We start from the raw sequence: 17714 nt of genomic DNA, 5'->3' as shown, positions 1-17714 counted from the left end.
CTTTCTGAGAGAGCTTAACAAATAAAGGCTCTGCAAACAGGCTCCCACATGCCTCATAACATGGCTGAATAAACAGTGGGCTACCACAGGCGAGTGTGCACACGCACAAACACACAGGGACACACATACAAGCAAACACTCACTGTGAAGACGGCCCGCAGATTGTGAAGCTGGTCAATGTCTTTCACCAGACCCGAACTTGACCATTTCACCAAGTAGTTTTCACTGTTAGAGAGAGATGACAGAATATATATCGTTATAATCTGTCTCAACAATTTCTCATTTTATGGTGTGTGTGGGTGTGTGTGTGTGTGTGTGTGGTCTCAAACATCAAAAGCAATCTTAGATGGTCCAAAAAGAGCATTAGTTGCAGTCTTGAGACACATCTACTGTAAACTCATCACAAATCAATTTAAAAATACAACGTATTTGAGTGTGAGTTGTCACAATTGGCATAAAAAGAATCGTGACTGTGTTAGCTACAGTCAAAAACAGAACGTGGGTGTACAGTTCAGACTACGTCTCGAGGCACAAATTTATCATCTTTACAATTTCTCACTAGCAACGGACAGAAACTTGAAATTAAATTGTCATTGCAACAATAGTAAAAGGTAAAAGGTACAACTGAAATAGCACAAGAAGCCAAAAGTGAACACAATGTTTAATCAGAACTGTGTTTGTGAATGTGAATGAGTAAAGCAAAGAAAGAAAAGAGGAAAAAGAGAGAGAGTGTTAAGTGAATATGCACCCAAGGGTTTACCTGATGAACTTGGAATCCACTGGGTCATAAAGTGACATGAGCACCTCTGCGTCCTCACCGATCTTACACACCACATTCTTTAGAGTCACGAAGAGGGCAAACGACGGTGTGGAGGCAAACTTTGCTTGCCTGGTCAGATCAATATTCTGCTTCTGAGACTGTTGGAGGGAAATAGAGATGCTGCATTCAATATCGGGCATTCTTCCATAGCTTTTTGTGACACGCAGGTAGAGCTCGGGCCTGTGTGGAGTTTAAACAATGAGCCCAGGGGAAGATTCAAGAACGCGATACTGAGAGTAGGTGTGGTTAGCAATTGCACACCAGGTTATTCGATGTAAGCCACTGCCTCTGTGTCTTTCCGAAAATTTCAAGTTAAGAAGCAATAATCAACAATGACTATAAATCCATCAGAATTCATTATAATATACAGTATAATGAATTCTGGAATAAGTCTAGACTAAAAAATCTTAAAAGGTCCCATGGCATGAAAATTTCACTCTGAGTTTTTTTAACATTAATAGGAGTTCCCCCAGCCTGCCTATGGTCCCCCAGTAGCTAGAAATGGTGATGGGTGTAAACCGAGCCCTGGGTATCCTGCTATGCCTTTGAGAAAATGAAAGCTCAGATGGGCCGATCTGGAATCTCCTCCTTATGAGGTCATAAAGGGAAAGGTTACCTCCCCTTTCTCTGCTTTGCCTGCCCAGAGAATTTGGCCCGCCCATGAGAGAGAGAGAGACATCATGGCTTGCAAACAAGCAAAGTGGCAGTTGGTCAAGGCCACACCCCCACCCTCCACCTTGCCCCCCCTCTCTCCTCCTCAATAGCATTTAAAGCTGCAGACACAGAAATGGCACATCCTAAGGAAAGCTCATTGTGGGACTGGCTCTAGTGGCTGTAATTCTGAACCAAGGCTGGATTTTGGGAAAGAGACTTCAGATACAGTATTAGGGGACCACTAAGGACTATATAAAAGCATCCAAAAAGCAGCATGTCATAGGACCTTTAACTTTAGCTTGATCTCCAGAACCGCATCTGCAGTAAAAGGTGGACTGATTGTGTGATTCCTTGGACGCCCTTCAAAAATATGCTGGAGCCACATTATTAATATTTATCACGTTGACCTGGACACTTTCTTATTGCCCATGCATATGCAATAAAGACCTTTGGATGAGAAGGTCACATAAGATGAGACCACATAACTGCAGGGCACTTAGCGTCTGACAGTCCTAGATACTGCCAACTGACATTCAGGTGAGGGATGCCACTGATAGGCCAAGTAAAATACACAGGGAACCTGGCTGAGTTCTTTACTTTCTGAAAAAGCAGTCAAGCATATTTGTGTACCAGCAGTGGCCCAATTTCCCCCACTTCTATAATGAAGTTGTGCAAATGCCAAAACTCCATTTTAGATTGGACTACAGGGGTTGTGTGTATTTTCTCTGCATTTGTCTTGCCTTCAAACACAAGTCCATTTGTTTGATATTGTTGTAGACTGAATCCCTACCACGTCACAAAAAATGACAAAAATCACTTCCAGGTAGACAAATGATCATTGATTAGAATTGCAGGAGATATGTGAAATATGATGGCAAACTTGTTTATTTCTGTTGTCATTTTCAGCCATTACTGTAACTTTTAAAGACATATAGTTAAACATGTGGGTCCGACCTATCTGAGGTTTCTGCTGTGCTAATTTTCTGTACTGTGTTGCTTTGCTAGCGTCTTTGATACACCAAATCTAGCGTTACGAACAGCAACATCTCACCGCCGGTCAGACTGACTGCTAGTTTGGGTGCTGTACCATTTCTTTAGTCTGTGACCCAACAGTGAAAGTTGTTGACCTATGAAAGAGTCAAACATGCATTTTAGATGAATGAAATGAGAGCATGTCCAGTTGTTTCTCATCCCTGTTTGCTCAGCTCATGTACGGGACACAGGAATTTTCTACCCGGAAGTTATTGTAAACAAACATTGTGATTGGGTCTATAGCCTGTGCCGTTGTTACTTGACAGCAATCAGTCAAGAAACAAGATATCTTTTTTGAAAGCAAAATAGCGCAACGCACTCTCAATAGTTTATACAATCATGTAAATGGCTTAAGCATTCATCATTCACAGTTTTGGAAGCAGTCAAATTATTGACAAATCTAAATGAAGGAACAAAGTACCGCTAATGTCCTGTTAGTTTTGCAGGTATTTAGCCATTACCCAAAGTACAGGAGAAATTAAAATTTTGATCGGATGATGGTTCTAGATGAAATGTTAAGGGATCACCAAAGTCAGTAAAATGTATCCTCTAGGGGCCTTGAATATCTGTACCTAATTTCACATTCAACAGTTGAGATATTTCAGTCTGGACCAACCACACTGACATTCCTAGAGCCACACCGCTAGCATGGCTAAAAATGTTTGATGTTATTGTGAATAGGGATGGAGGAGACACTACTGTCGAGGAAAGCAGTCTCCAATGAAGACAAATGAGGGGTCATCTCAAACAATTATCGCATATGAAGAGAGGTGATAACCCTGCTGTGTTTTCTTTTTCCTAATGTAAATGCTGTAACTGCATGTTTGACTCTGACTCTGTGATTTAATGAGACAGAAAGAACAAGATCAAGGTGTGACCACATTCAAATCATAATGTGTACAATGTCCATTCACACTGTGCACTATTGTGCTTTTACCTATCTTTGATATGCTATCTGAATAAAGACCATAGTCTAGTTGCAGGTGGAAAAATGGTTTCCAAGCGGCACGTCTGGATCCTGTTTCTCTTTACCTTCTCCTCTTGAATCCGGTCTTCAATTTGTTTGGAGGCAGCCTCATGTGCTCTGAACAGGCTGACGGTGCTGGTGATCTCTGGGTCCAGTATGTTTCCATCTTTGTCTCTGACCACCAGATCGAGATCCAAGTACCTTGCATAAAAATGCCGGAGGGTTAATGAGTGCCAGAATATGAAAAACATACAATAGAATACCGTAAAAGATGAGGTAAATATTGAGAATGTGTGGTTGCATTTGTGAAAAAGAAAACAGCAAACAACAAGTGCACGCTGCCACTACCTTTGCCTCATTGTCTCCTCATATAACATTCCCTCAGCATCACTGTTTTGTTTTTTTTCAAAGCTCCCCTACTTTGTTCAACTCCTTCTTCTGTGGAGGGAGTCAGCATAGACAACAGCATGCTGCCAACATGCAGTCAATGTATTTAATCAACTCATCACTCCCTGCTTCTGAAGAGGCAAAAGCCATTTCTCCAACATGGCCAAAGGTTTAAAGTTTCATCACAGGAGGATGGAGCTTCACAATTTTAATTTTCAACCGATTTTCTAGGCCTACTGCAAGAGCTGTCATTTCATGATGGAATACAGTACGGTTTGTTGAAGCTTAATCCCTCCAGTTGGTGCTCAAGGTAAGTGATGACCTGTCATTTTCTATTGACTGACACTGCTGACCTGTTCCAACATGAGTCATTCTTCCATATAGATATGAGGATAAAGGGATATAAGCTGTGGGGGAGGGAAGCACAAGGCTAAAAGCCTTTAAAGACTGGATGCTCACTTGTTGCCGTAGTCTATTTTGGAGGTGACTCTCTGTTTGAGCTCAGCCAGCTCGTCCTGCGGGAGGGTGCCGGACAGGATCTGAGAACGCCATTCAATTAGGTCGTAGATCATGTCCCGGACAGAGTTGAACATCTCACGTTTGTCCCCCTGACAGCAGAAACAGACGGATGACCATGTGTACAGCTTAGAGACAGAAGGACATTTAAAACATCCAAGTGCTCTTGTGTCTGAACTGTTGACTGGTATGAAGACTTGTTCATGCTGGCAGGTCAGACATCGCATTAGCAGCAGGTATAGGACCGTGTAGGTGAACAAAGCTCTTAATTATTAAGACCAGGTGGAATAATGTCATTATGTAATTATGCCTAAGGGCCTGGCCAGTACAAACATTGTAAAGGCAATACTCACACTACTATAACAATATGTGTCAAAAAATTATACACTAATATTATGCACTTTAAGTATTGTTGTGTTAAGATATGCACAAATAAAACACTTTTTAAACATTGTAATCAAAGATAACGAAATCTAATTAATAATTCTGTCATTATGAATAGCAACTATAAATAAAACGTAAATACAACAAAATATATGTAACTCAAATTAAGAAAAACAAGGGTCAATGCACAATAATAACATATAACAACATTAACGTATACCTTCATTTAAACTTGACATATAATACGTTTATTTGATATAGCACCTTTTACATGACAAAGTCACAAAGTGCTTCACATGATTAAAAAAAAGAAGTTAAAATATAGTAAGACCCAAACAGTAAATGTGCAAGCAAAAAAGAAATAAAATACCAAAGATTAAAAAAACTTAAAAACCCAAAGTTACAAACATGAGGCAAACATATATGGCAACACATAACACATAAGCCAATACTGATATATCTGTAATAAGCTCATATACTGTATAAGCTCTACCACATCAAACCCTAGTGTTTCTTTGCCCTCTAACATCCATACGTTGCCTTATCATATCTGACGTGAATGTGTGTGTAGGTGTGTGTGTGTGTGTGTGTGTGTGTGTGTGTGTGTATTTCACCTTAGGGCTTGACAGGCTTGCTTACCACATATAAGTCCCTCCATATTGTAGCCCACTCCCGCAGAGTGGTGGTAACCTCCTGAACCAGGGGCAGCTCAGTGGGAATCACTGTCTCCTTTTGCCTGGGGGGATAGTAAGAAAATAAGTAAGACATCACCGTAAAAATGTGTTTACTGTGTCCTTTCTGTCCTTTACTCTCCACACGGAGACACTGTAAGTATTAAACATGTTGCCTGTTATCCAAGTACATTCAGATTTATTTCACAGCTTTGTTTAAATCCTTAAGTTATAATTCTATGAAAACAAATATCTGGTCCTCAAGGTTCTCAGCTGAATTCAAGGACTTTGAAGTTTGGGGTTTTATCTTTTCTTTGTGTTGTGCAAGTGAAATCAAAGAAGAAACATCAAAAACCAAACAGTGCCACAAGTTGCAACAACAAACCCACATGTCACATCTTATCAAGTGCAGACCTCTTCACTGACACAACCTCAGAGGCTGTTTACGGACAACTTCTAACTATCTAGCCAACAAACTTCTCAGTAGGTCAGGAAATAAGCTGGGAGAACCAATTTCTCCTCGGTTTTGTTTCCTATTTGAATATCTTTTTGCCATCTTCAGCACAATGCATCTTTAGACAAAAGTATTATAATCACAAAAATCATCCTAATACATTATAATAATGAAATAACACACAAATGATACGAAAGTAGAAGCAACCTTCTTGCGTGTGAAAAATAAATCCTAAATTTACATGTCATTCAAAAGTGCAAGTGGAGGTATACTAACCCACTGCCCTCGACTGTGGCCTCTTTCAGATGAATATAGCAAGCAGGAAATATGCCCTAGAAGAGGAAGAGATCACAATGCAAACAACATTATAGTATAACCGGGACAGAAGTTGAAGTGAGGTCGTAAAGAGTAACCTTTTAGTAACAGATTTGATGGTCACTCACCTTTTTGGATTTTCTCCTCAGCCTATGCCCTCTGTACCAGTCTAATGGAGAACAGAATTATGTTAAATGTATGCTGATTTTACCATAAATAGTAAACAAGAATAAAATAATAACAAAAGAATTCTGCACTTAAGTCAACTTTTTAACAAGGTTGGTTGTTTTATTATTCAATTCAGAATAAAGAATGTTAATAAAGCTGAAAAGTGTGTAGTGTTGCTGCTGCCTTCATGTACAGGAACACGGCATTATGATTGCTATATATAATTAATGTTATTGAACGAATGTTGACAAATTTGACCAAGCCAAAGCGCTACTAGCGATGACAGGAAAATAATGTCCGACATTGGCGTGTCAGCTCTGATCATGCGTGTCATCAGTAAGCCCGTTCTCACCTCCATGTGTCTCAAGTATGTGCACTGTGTCTCCAATCTGCAGCGACAGCTCCTCCTCTCCCCGGGCATCGTAGTTATAGATTGCTGGAGAAAGATGAGAGGACATTATAAGAGGGAGAGATATAGCAGGAGAAGGAAAAAGGCAATAAAGCGCTTGGCTCCCTTGTGGTGCTAATTGTGTGCCATTGTAATGTGAAGTAGAGGCGTCACACATCCACAGGATGTCCACCCACACAGTCTGACACAGGGATGGTTGGACCTGGCACCATCAATGCTGTAATATCAACACACTTCCACCGCCCACTGCAAAGAAACCAATATTGATGGAGAACGCCAAAACAACAATAATGCTGGTAGAAAACGCATTTGCTCAGAATTACAGGACAAACAGTGATAAGAGATAATAAAATATTGCGCGCTCCTGATTTTCTTAAGTGTTCTCAGACAAAACAAACAGGTGACATAAAGATGCTTGTTTGGTCCTCTGGGGGGGGGGGGGGGGGTTCTTAAATTACCAACCTGTTCTGGCACCGAAAGGAAAAATGTCTTGGCATCTACAGAATAACGTTAAGTGTAATGAATACAATGAAGCAACTACAAACTAACTATTTTTGACTTAACTTCAATATAGTAATCTTGTATGTATGTGTGTGTGTATATAATATAATATATATATTAGGGCTGTCCTCGACTAAAGAAATTCTTAGTCGACTAACTTATATGATTTTGTCGATTAATCGATTAGTTGATGTAATCGACAGAGCTGTGCTTTTTGAGAGGTGGTTAAGACTAGAAAAGCACAATATAAATGTAGTTAATGAACCATCTGTAAAACTGAGTTTCTCCACAATTAATCCTGCAAAAGAACCACTTTAAATCTTGTGTTTACCAGAAATGTGCTCATAAGTTTCTTGGAAATGAGTAATTAAGCATGAATAAGCATAAAAAATGACTCATCAACTAAAGAAATCTTAGTTGACTAAGACCAAAACGACCGATTAATCGACTAAGAGGTGGCAGCCCTAATATATATATATATATATATATATATATATATATATATATATATATATATATATATATATATATATAATGTGTGTGCAAGATTAGTATATTTTAAGAGAAAAATGTTATTTAAAAAATCTGTCTTTTTGCATTTCTGGATCCGCTCCCAAAAAAAATATCTTTGGCTTAACTTTCTACCAAATATGATCAAAATCCAACAAACAAACAAACTAAAATAAAAAAAATTGACTCGGTTCAATGAGTAGTCAGTATCCCATAAAAACATTTATTTTACAGTCGATAAAGACCTCTGTGGACTACATGTTCTTGTGGATCTACCAATACAATGCAGGATATTCTCTGTCTACTCTCCATCAACATGTCGAGGTCATGTATAACGACCAGTCAAATCCTGACATTTGTTTTCATTCAGTGAGAGGTGAACATGTCCCCGACACCTGTCTTTGAGAAATACTACAAGGGCCCACACCCACACCCACAAAACCTACAAACGACCCACTGTATATACTGACAGCATTGACAGGGTGGCTGTGTTGACGGAGGTGATCATTTTGAGAGGACACCAGCAGAGAGCAATGTTGTGTGTGTGTGTGTGTGTGTGTGTGTGTGTGTGTGTGCGTGTGTGCGTGTGTGCGTGTGTGCGTCCGTCCGTCCGTCCGTCCGTCCGTCCATGTGTCCTGCTGAAGGTATGAATGCAGGGCCACTTCAGAGGTTTCCAGAGGTGAATGGCGACTTAATTAAAAAAAACCTCCTTGCATGATCTACGCCCTTTCCAGCTTGCTAATGGTAGATCACGTAAATCAACCATTTCCTCCCACAATCACCTGCCATCAGAGGAGCCGATATTTCTTATTTTTTGTACATCCCAGGTATTTGATTACCAAACAATTAATCAATTCACTGAAAAAATAACTATAAGATTATTTGGACTTCTGATTCAGTACAGGGTACAAAAAAACTGACTTATGTCACATCACAGTTACAAAGGCTGCTCTGATTACTGACAATACCAGGTAGTACAGTATGTGTTAGCTATAGAAGAGGATGGACAACCCTGTAAGACTGTATAAATAAGTTATCAAAGCAGCATACAGCAACTTATATAAAAAGGTAAAAAGAGGCTACAGAGGTGCTATCTGAATGACTTGCTGATCACTTGCTAACACTGTAAAAACTTACCTAAAATAATGACAACATATGCAATACACAGAGAGGAAGACTGGTCAGTGTTCAAGTAGACCCTCACCGACACTGACTTAGAGACATTTCATGGGATATTTGCTAAACACCATCATAAAGTACAGCCTCAAAAATTATGTGCAGTTATATAATCCCTCTGACAGCCTGTATCTGATGATCAGCATGTATAGCATAAGTTGGGCAGCCAACCACTTTAGTGGAGGGCATGAAATGCCATGTGTAGCCTTTTGTTTTTTAATTCAGCCCTGTTTTGTTTTTTTTCTCTATCAAAATGTATGTGCATATACACGTGAGTGTCCACAATGCATTTTGCGATCCCCAGAACAATCCAACAAGCCCAGCGAATCCACCAGAACACGAGCCATGGTCTGACAATGGAACAAAGACCCCAGGAAATGAATTCAGTGGTCCCACACTGGAATACAAAAAGGTAACTACAGGGGGAGAAAGCAACAAAACAATCAAAAGGGACGTGGGATTAATCTGCGAGCATCCATCAGAGAGCAGTCTAGTAACTGTGAAGCAGGGTGCTTCATTAAGAGTGGTCAGAAAAGCATGTAAAGCCATCAACTGCTGCATCTGTGTTTGTTTGGAACTGGGTCACAGGTCCAGCTGATGCAGCAGGTTATATAAATGGCAGGTGCCGAGAGAGAGCAGCCCAAACAAACAGCTCAGATAGAGGCATAAAGCATCTTATTTCATCAGAAAATGAAAGACTGCCCCCGTGATCACTGCAAATGAGACTAATAGGTCTCATATCAAACAAATGGGAGCGCAGAGAACTGGGGAGATTTGCACTGGGCAAGAGGTGCAATCACAAAATGAACACAAATGACACCCTGGGAAGATGCTGAGTAAATGACAACCATCAAACACAATCCTGACATGTGAGGCAACGGCGGTGCAATTTAACACACAGGAACCATGATGATTCTTGTCACGTGGGGGTTAAAATGACAGCTCTGATTACTTATAAACCTGTATTTGCATACCCAAGTATACCCAAATGTACCCAACTGATTTGGAAGCAGTGAGGAAGAGAAAATCCATCAGAGGACGAAGAGGATGAGGAAGTGGACCATATTCTCCCTGGAGTGTGGCATGCAAATGATTTTTTGGGAAACGTGATAAACAGCGGCATCATTTGCTGGGGGCTCATTACCATACATAACCTCTTGCATAAGGCTGTGCAAACTCTGAGAACATTATCATCAGAGGAAACGAGTGAGGAATCAGATAACAGACCTTTTCACTTAGCCAGCGCACGTCTACACCCTCTCCACAATTATAAGCAGACTCACTCATACACCGGACTGATTGTAATTCTACACTTTAGGCTCACTAATAACCTGCACTAATCCACGCACAGTATAACATATCATTACACTCAGATGAGAATACAGTACACTGATGAAGGAGGGGTGGGAAAAAGGGAAGAAAGAGAAGTAAATAGAAAATGCGCACAGAGAGAGCCAGCCAGGAAATCTCAGACAAGAGGATTCTTCGGGAGAGAAATGCAGAGTGGAGTTTTCAGTCTGGTTGGGCTTTTGAAGAGCCAAACAGGCAGAAAATCCTGCAATGTCAAGCAGCAGGTAGATGACGTCAAGGCCCTGTCTAGCTACGACATCACCGCAGCAACTCAGTCTGGACAGAGTGAACATCTCTGTGTAAATGACCCCTGAGAGAAATTTTAGCAAGCTGGATAGAATTTTTGAATTAAGAATTGAATTTGACTTGAGACCCAGATAATTAAAACCATAAGATTCTCCAAGAATCACATTTGCAGATTCACTAGATACACTCAGTCTTCTCAACAGACCTTTTTTACAGTAGGCATTTTGACTTGTCGTAGTAGAAAAAGCACAGGTGTTACTAATAACACTAACAATGGCTTAGTTCTGTTAAAGTGTTTCAGTGAGAGTGACAGTGAGCCAGCATCCACGATACCAGGACCCTGAAATCAAAGCAGCTAAATTGAATTTAGCCATCGTTAAAGGTGCAGTAGGTAAGACTTATAAAACTAACTTTGTCATATTTGTGGAAACTTATCCTATGTTTGAGTAGAACTACATGAAGCAGGTAATTAAAAAAAATAAAAAAAAAAAAGAATCTGGCTCCTTTGGCACCACGTACAGCCTGTAGTGCGATTTGCAAAAATCCACCGCTCCCTCTTCAGATGCACCAATCAGGGCCAGGGGGGGTGTCTAACTGCGTGTCAATCACTGCTCAGGCACACGCATTCATTCTCCCTTGTGGGGGGAGGGGCTTAGGAGACCGTTTTGGGCTTTAGCGGAAAGGGGAGAGGGACTGAGAAGTTGTCGATGTTCACATTTTTTGGCTAAGTCCTGGATCTTCACAATCCGACCTACAGCACCTTTAATTATATTATTTATACCTGTGCTTTTCCTACTGTGACATGTCAAAATGTCTTCTGTGAATAAGGCCTCTTGTGTGCTTTTTTTGCCTTTCTTTGTCTCATATGATGATAAGCGTATTGATAGGGTTGGGTACCGAAACACGGTGCCAATAGGGCACCGGTTCTGACGTAAACGGTAATAACGAGACCGAATAAGAACGAAAATTTCTGTGCCTTATTTCGGTGTCTGACTTTTTTATTTTTTTCAGAAGCATCACTGCACAGGACGCTAAGTTACCGTTAGCTAGTAGCTGAATTAAACACAATGGTTAAAATGCTGACAGCTTACGTTAAGCGGTGTAAAGTGTGACTGTATTTCCCTGTAGAGGATTCCAACCCCGGGATGTAACGGTCTGACTGCAGCTGCCGTTATCGTTAAAACAACACAGACGGTGCGTTTACTTGAAACTCGCCAGCCTTGTGGTGCATTTTAAGTTATTGTAAAATACTCTTTTCCCATCTGGTGCTTGTTTTTGTCGTTTACCAGCAATTTACTGGTGAAATAAGTCATTGTAAGTTGTTTTTATTACATTATTAATCAATCATTTAATTTTGACCATATGGCCTTAGCACTAAACAAGCCGTTCTTTAATGTCGCCAACTGTCATTTTGTGCTCCTTTTTTATATTTTATATTATATACATTATAAATATATATATTTCGGTTCAGGCACCGGCACCGTTTTAAAAGTATCGTTTTAGCACCGGTATCGGGAAAAAAAAAAACGATACCCAACCCTACTTATTGATGACATCACCTTTGCGAAATCTTAAAAGGGCCTTTTTTTTTTTTTTTTTTACTATTTTCTGACATTTTATAGACCAACAATTATTCAAGAAAATATCTCCATTCGGTAATCAAAGTAATCGTTAGTTGCAGCTCTCCTTGGCTATTAAAAGTAGCATTTGGTAGGTAACATTCGGTTTTCTTGAAAAGTGTATTTTGTTGTCCTACCTATACGGTTAGCAAAATTGAAAACTGTTGAGCTGACGTTTAAATTCTTGAGTCTATGGTGCGTTCATACAACACGACACCTGATCTTAAAACTGAAAAATGATAATGTGTAGATTAATTAAGATCTTGTATCATCCTAATCATGCCTATTTGTTTCACCTTGCAAACAGAGACTGTGGAGAAGACAGCCCAAGCACGTATGAGACAAAGAAAGAATCGTTGACTGTGAGAAAATAGTAATACACAGTAATAAAGAGCAAGGGAATATGAATTTAATACAGTGCTTAACTTGAATGAGGAGGAGTTCAATAAGCACACAGCGGACTGAGACGCCCTTTTCCTGGCAGCAGCACTGAATAGAGGATGATTATTACACTCCAGCTGCACTATGGGTCTCCAAGGCAAGACAGAGGAGTCAGCAGAGAGGGGTCACACACACACACGCACACCCCTCTAATAAGGACACATCTGACTGTAAATGACTGACTTGACTATATACATCTTACCATATAAATCTAATGCATCTCTGTTAATGGATTTAACAGAGAGCTCATTCAATGGAAAGTATCCCCTCACTGCAGTACACAGTGGATTAAACTTTTTGAGAAGGAAGATGGTCAAATCGAGACATTACCCTACGCATTATGTAGGCTTCAATTTTGAAAATGCTCCCTAATTTAGCTGCACATAAATGTCTTTTGAGAATGGTTCTGTAATGGTGAAGATGCTATATTTTTCCCACCCATGTTACAATTATCTCAGTGATTTCAAAGGCATGATTTTAAATACTATTAAATTCTATATGGGGCTGGATTTGGCTTCATGTCTAACAGGCAAAATGTTTTTAAATGAGCCTTCAGAGGACATGACTGGAGTAGGAAACAAGCATACCCTTGTCTGACATCAACCTAGTAAAGTCATTTGTATGGGACAAATGTCAGCTGATTGAGGTGCTGTTGCAGGTGTTTACTATCCTGATGAGCCATGCTGGTAGTGAGATGGAGCTGGCTGCAGCGAGCTCTGCTACAGAGCTGGGATCTGCCAAGTTTTGTTAGGATAACGGCAACATTGGCCTGGGGTGGGCAGAAGGACCTGCTGTTTCTAACTGCATCTCTGCACTGTCTGCAGAATCAAAGTACAGTAACTCCTCTGTCGGACTCCCTCGCCACGACAATGACACACAAGCAAAAAACTCAAAATTCATTGTGTTTCCTTGAGGTCTAACAAACGTGTTTGAATGAATTTCCTTCCTCATAAAACATTTGCAACGCCCTTATCAAATCCTGCATCGTTTACTTCCTTTTTTTACCAGCTTGCAGTCTTCTTCGACCCTGCCTTTGCATTTCTTGGCATTACCGGCTCCTGAAGTTCAGCGGAATAATGTGAAACCATTGGTAGGAATGTGAATCACATCACACGCAAGGTCAAACACTCCACAGGGCACCTTTAATATTTCAGAGATTAAAAAGCTTAGAGCTTCCAATGAAAATCTTGGTCTATTCGGACGCTGATTTTTCCAGATACAGTACTATGTACTACAATATTTAGCTAAATGGTTACCTGAGTGTTTGGTACATAATTAAAGGTTAAGATGCCGACCATAAACCTTAAGGTCCTCCGTTCGAGTCTAGCCAGGGAGCTTATTCTCCATCTCTCTCCCCTCATTTCCTTTCATCTCTCTATTGCCAACTCTATAATAAAAGGCAAACAAAAAGCCCCAAATGACTTATTTACTTTAATACTTAATACCATTTTACCCTTCAGGCTTATTTTAGCCTATAAAAAGTCAGAAGATATTGTGAAAAATGCCAATCATCATCCAATTTCTTGTTTTGTCTGACCAACTTTCCAAAAGCCAAAGATATTACATTTTTTTAAAATCCTGTAAACTATTAATTGATTGTCAAAATGGTTGGTGATTCCGTTAATTGACTAATCAATTTAATTGTTTAAGCAGTAACCCCACCTATTCTGACATGGGCACACACACAGACTTAAATGTGTTCCTGGGGGTGGTGTGTCACAGCGGCCGATTCATCGTCTCAAACTGAGAATACTGAGAGAATAAAGCCCAATAGCAGGAGATAAATGCATATATAAAGTCTCACAGTTCAAAATAACACTCAGGTGTCCCCTGCACAATAGTTGACAAGATAAAAGGTGAATACAAAAGTATCTATCAGCAATGTACTAATAACGCGGAGAGCACTTAGGTAGGCTTACAGGCTTTGATTCAGAAGGATATTTCGAGGACTGGGTAATTACAATAATTCCCATTTTTAGGGGTCCAAGCCCGAGTCTGTAAGAACGGGCAATAGCAAAGCTATGCCGTTCAAACAGCAGGGCTGTAGAACCCTATTGTTTTTCTAAAGGTTTTTATTATTATTCTTCTCCGCCTAAAACTCCGACTACAGCCTAAACCGTACATGGTGGGGGGTTGCCGTTTTCAGGACTGGTCCCAAACTCCGCAAGGACCTCAGGCACAAAAATGGACCCACTTCCACCACTAGGTGGCGCTATAGCAGAAAAAACGCGTTTGACCGTATAACTCCCACACCGTACACCTGACATTTAAAATCCATATATCCACGCGTTCCCTGGATCCAACTGAATCACGTGATATAGGCCACGCCCATTTCCGCCTAGACTTTTATGCGTGAAAAATCGCGATTTATCAAAACCTTTTTCGAACTCCTCCTAGACCGTGCGACCGATCTGCACGAAACTTGGAACGTAGCATCTCCAGACTGACCTGACAAAAAGTTACTAAAAAGAATTTTTATAGGATAAAAATTGCGCATATTACGCACAAACAAATTTGTGTAGCTAACTATGAAAACACCAACTTTGCCATATCTCAGCCAAAATAAATGATATCAACGCCAAACTTTAGATTCTTGTTTGACATGACCCACTGGAGGACTCCTTCGCTTTTTATGAAAATTGGTCACTAGGGGGCGCTACAATTACAAAAAGTTTATATCTCATGAACGGCTCATCCGATTTTTACAAAATTTTATGGCTGCCATCTACGGTGACTCCTGAGGCCATCTCTAGAGTGGGGTACTGAGGGGTCAAAGTGGGCGTGGCCTATGGGACCCAAGTCTAGATTCACCACTTACACTAATGTGAACAACTTTAAATTTACAGGGTAGATAGACAATGAGTCGTGGACCACACCTACCAAATATTACACATGTGGACCACTAGGTGGCGCTATGTTTTTTTGCCTTTAACTCCCACATTACACATCGCACATTAGAAATCCTTACATCCACGTGTTCCTTGAATCAAGCTAAATCACATGATATAGGCCACGCCCATTTTTGCTTAAAATTGTTTTCGCAATATCGCCCAATGCGCAAAACCAACTTTTTCGAACTCGTCCTAGGCCGTGCGAAAGATCAGCACGAAAACTGGTACGTAGCATCATCAGATCGACCTGACCAAAAGTTTCTCAAGGAATTTTGCTACGTTAAAGTATGCGCATTTGACGACCAAACAAATTTTCATAGCTAGCTACCACACACGTATCATATCATATCTCGGCCAAATTAAATGTTATCAGCAAGGAACTTGAGTTCATTGTTCAACATGCCACTGTGATGCTCTGTACCAAATTTGGCGAAAATCGGCCTTTAGGGGGCGCTATAAGCAACGTTTATTTGTTTTGGCCAATAACTCAATGCATTTAAATGGGAAATTTGCATATGCAATATCTCTGCCACAGTAAAAGCAATCCCCAAGAAACTTGTGGTGCTCGTTCGTCATGCGGCTCTGAGGCTCTGTACCAAATTTGGCGAAGATCGGCCATTAGGGGGCGCTATAATCAACGTAGACCGGTTTTGTCTGTGGTACATTTCCATTGCAAATACCCCATTAACAATGGAAATGTACCACAGACCTTGCAGCTCACACTTCTCAATAATTACTGATGTTTGCCTCCTACCATTACATTTTGGTTTTTACTTTTGTGTGCTCCCCTGGTTTTCAATAAACAAACTTCTTAACCCACCTGACAAAGTTTCTACAACCTTCACAGTGGACAAATTCAACTCTTTTCTCTCACTTTATCAATCCAAAATCAACACCATTCAAAGGCGGCGATACCGTGCAATTAAACATTGCAGTTGGTGCTAAGTGGAGCACCTGTCATAGCGTGATTGGTTATGTCGGTGGCATTGATGCTTAATTTCCCACGAAGCACCCACAGAGCAAAACATAAATCGGCGCCTATGACGCCATTTGCAACAACTTGACCACCTCCCCTGCTCCTTCAACCACCACACCTGCCTCCACCCTCCACTCTCTCGGTCACTCTCTCATTTCTCTGTGCTGTCTCCTGCGGTCAGGGGGGTTAAGAAGTTTGTTTGTTGTAGAGCATTCTTAAAGGTGGTCCGTATACACTTGGAGGTGAACTGGTGACCGCTACGTTTGCAACGGCAACGTACCGCAGACGTCGCGGCTCGCGCCTCTCGATATTTAGCGACGTTTGCCTCCCCGCCGCCCGGCTTCGGGTTCCGCTTTCGCCCGCTCCCCCGGGGCGTCGGGGGCGACTGGCGTGGGTGGCTTGGGCCCCGTCATAACTGCTTGCAGTTCTAGTCTTTAATTATTTTCTACTTCCAAGTAAATCATTTCAAACACTGTAGAAGGAATGAAAGCCTCTAAGAATGTTATCAAAATACACAGCGATGTAGTCCGCTGGGGTTTGGCTGAGATATTGCAATACATTCATCATGTTTGTAACACTCAGATGGTGAAAGGGCTTTCTCTGTGATGTCCAAGGCAGAGTAAACATGATGATTAATTTCAAGTCCTTCTCTAATAGGGTGTAATAAGAGGTTTAGGCATTCACACGGAAGCCTGATGGTTGTAATTTAGAGGCAAATTGAGACAGTGAACCTAGGATTGTGAAATACCAACAAAAGCACCCCGTTTCTTCTTAAACCAATTAAATACAACAGCCTTTCAGCTTTATCTGCAGTTGGAAAGTGGAGATAATGCTAGTGTAATTAACCTGAAATGAATACAACAGCAGCTGAGCTGGGTGAGACGAAAGCCCCAGGTCTTTCTCTCGCTCACTGGTAGGACCAGATTTCTCCTCCCTCTGACTGGAAACAAGCAGGAAATGCCACTTGAGATTATTACTGTATCACAATAGATAGGGCTTTTCCAGTAGGCCAGACAGAACTACTGTTGCTTTTCATGGCTACAGGAAGACTAACAATACCTCCTAAAAAAAAAAAGATAAGGTAAACAGAGAAAGAGAGGAGCACTGTAGAAATATAATAGTGCACAGCAGAGGATGTGGGTGGGTTTAAGGCATGAAGTGAAAAGTAAGGTGAAGGGAGGAGCCGGTGGAGAAAACTACAACGTGCCAGAGCTGGATGCCAACAGC

At 40.8% G+C, this 17714-nt stretch overlaps 1 protein-coding gene across 7 annotated transcripts in view; it reads right to left on the bottom strand.

Moving 5' to 3' along the window:
- Positions 1-17714, bottom strand: part of dock1 (dedicator of cytokinesis 1) — a 195633-nt gene that overhangs the window by 164731 nt on the left and 13188 nt on the right. For all 7 annotated transcript variants that reach the window (XM_035997233.1, XM_035997234.1, XM_031314965.2 and 4 more), the window contains exons 2-9: positions 6721-6804; positions 6329-6369; positions 6162-6217; positions 5400-5496; positions 4320-4468; positions 3539-3674; positions 761-918; positions 144-225 (exon numbers count right to left, since the gene is read on the bottom strand). In XM_035997233.1, the coding sequence (XP_035853126.1) occupies positions 144-225; positions 761-918; positions 3539-3674; positions 4320-4468; positions 5400-5496; positions 6162-6217; positions 6329-6369; positions 6721-6804 (803 nt within the window). The remainder of the gene's footprint in view (positions 1-143; positions 226-760; positions 919-3538; positions 3675-4319; positions 4469-5399; positions 5497-6161; positions 6218-6328; positions 6370-6720; positions 6805-17714) is intronic.

The sequence above is a fragment of the Sander lucioperca genome, chromosome 22 (assembly GCF_008315115.2).
Source record: "Sander lucioperca isolate FBNREF2018 chromosome 22, SLUC_FBN_1.2, whole genome shotgun sequence".
NCBI classification, from domain to species: Eukaryota; Metazoa; Chordata; class Actinopteri; order Perciformes; family Percidae; genus Sander; species Sander lucioperca.
This window is presented reverse-complemented; position numbering and strand designations above follow the sequence as displayed.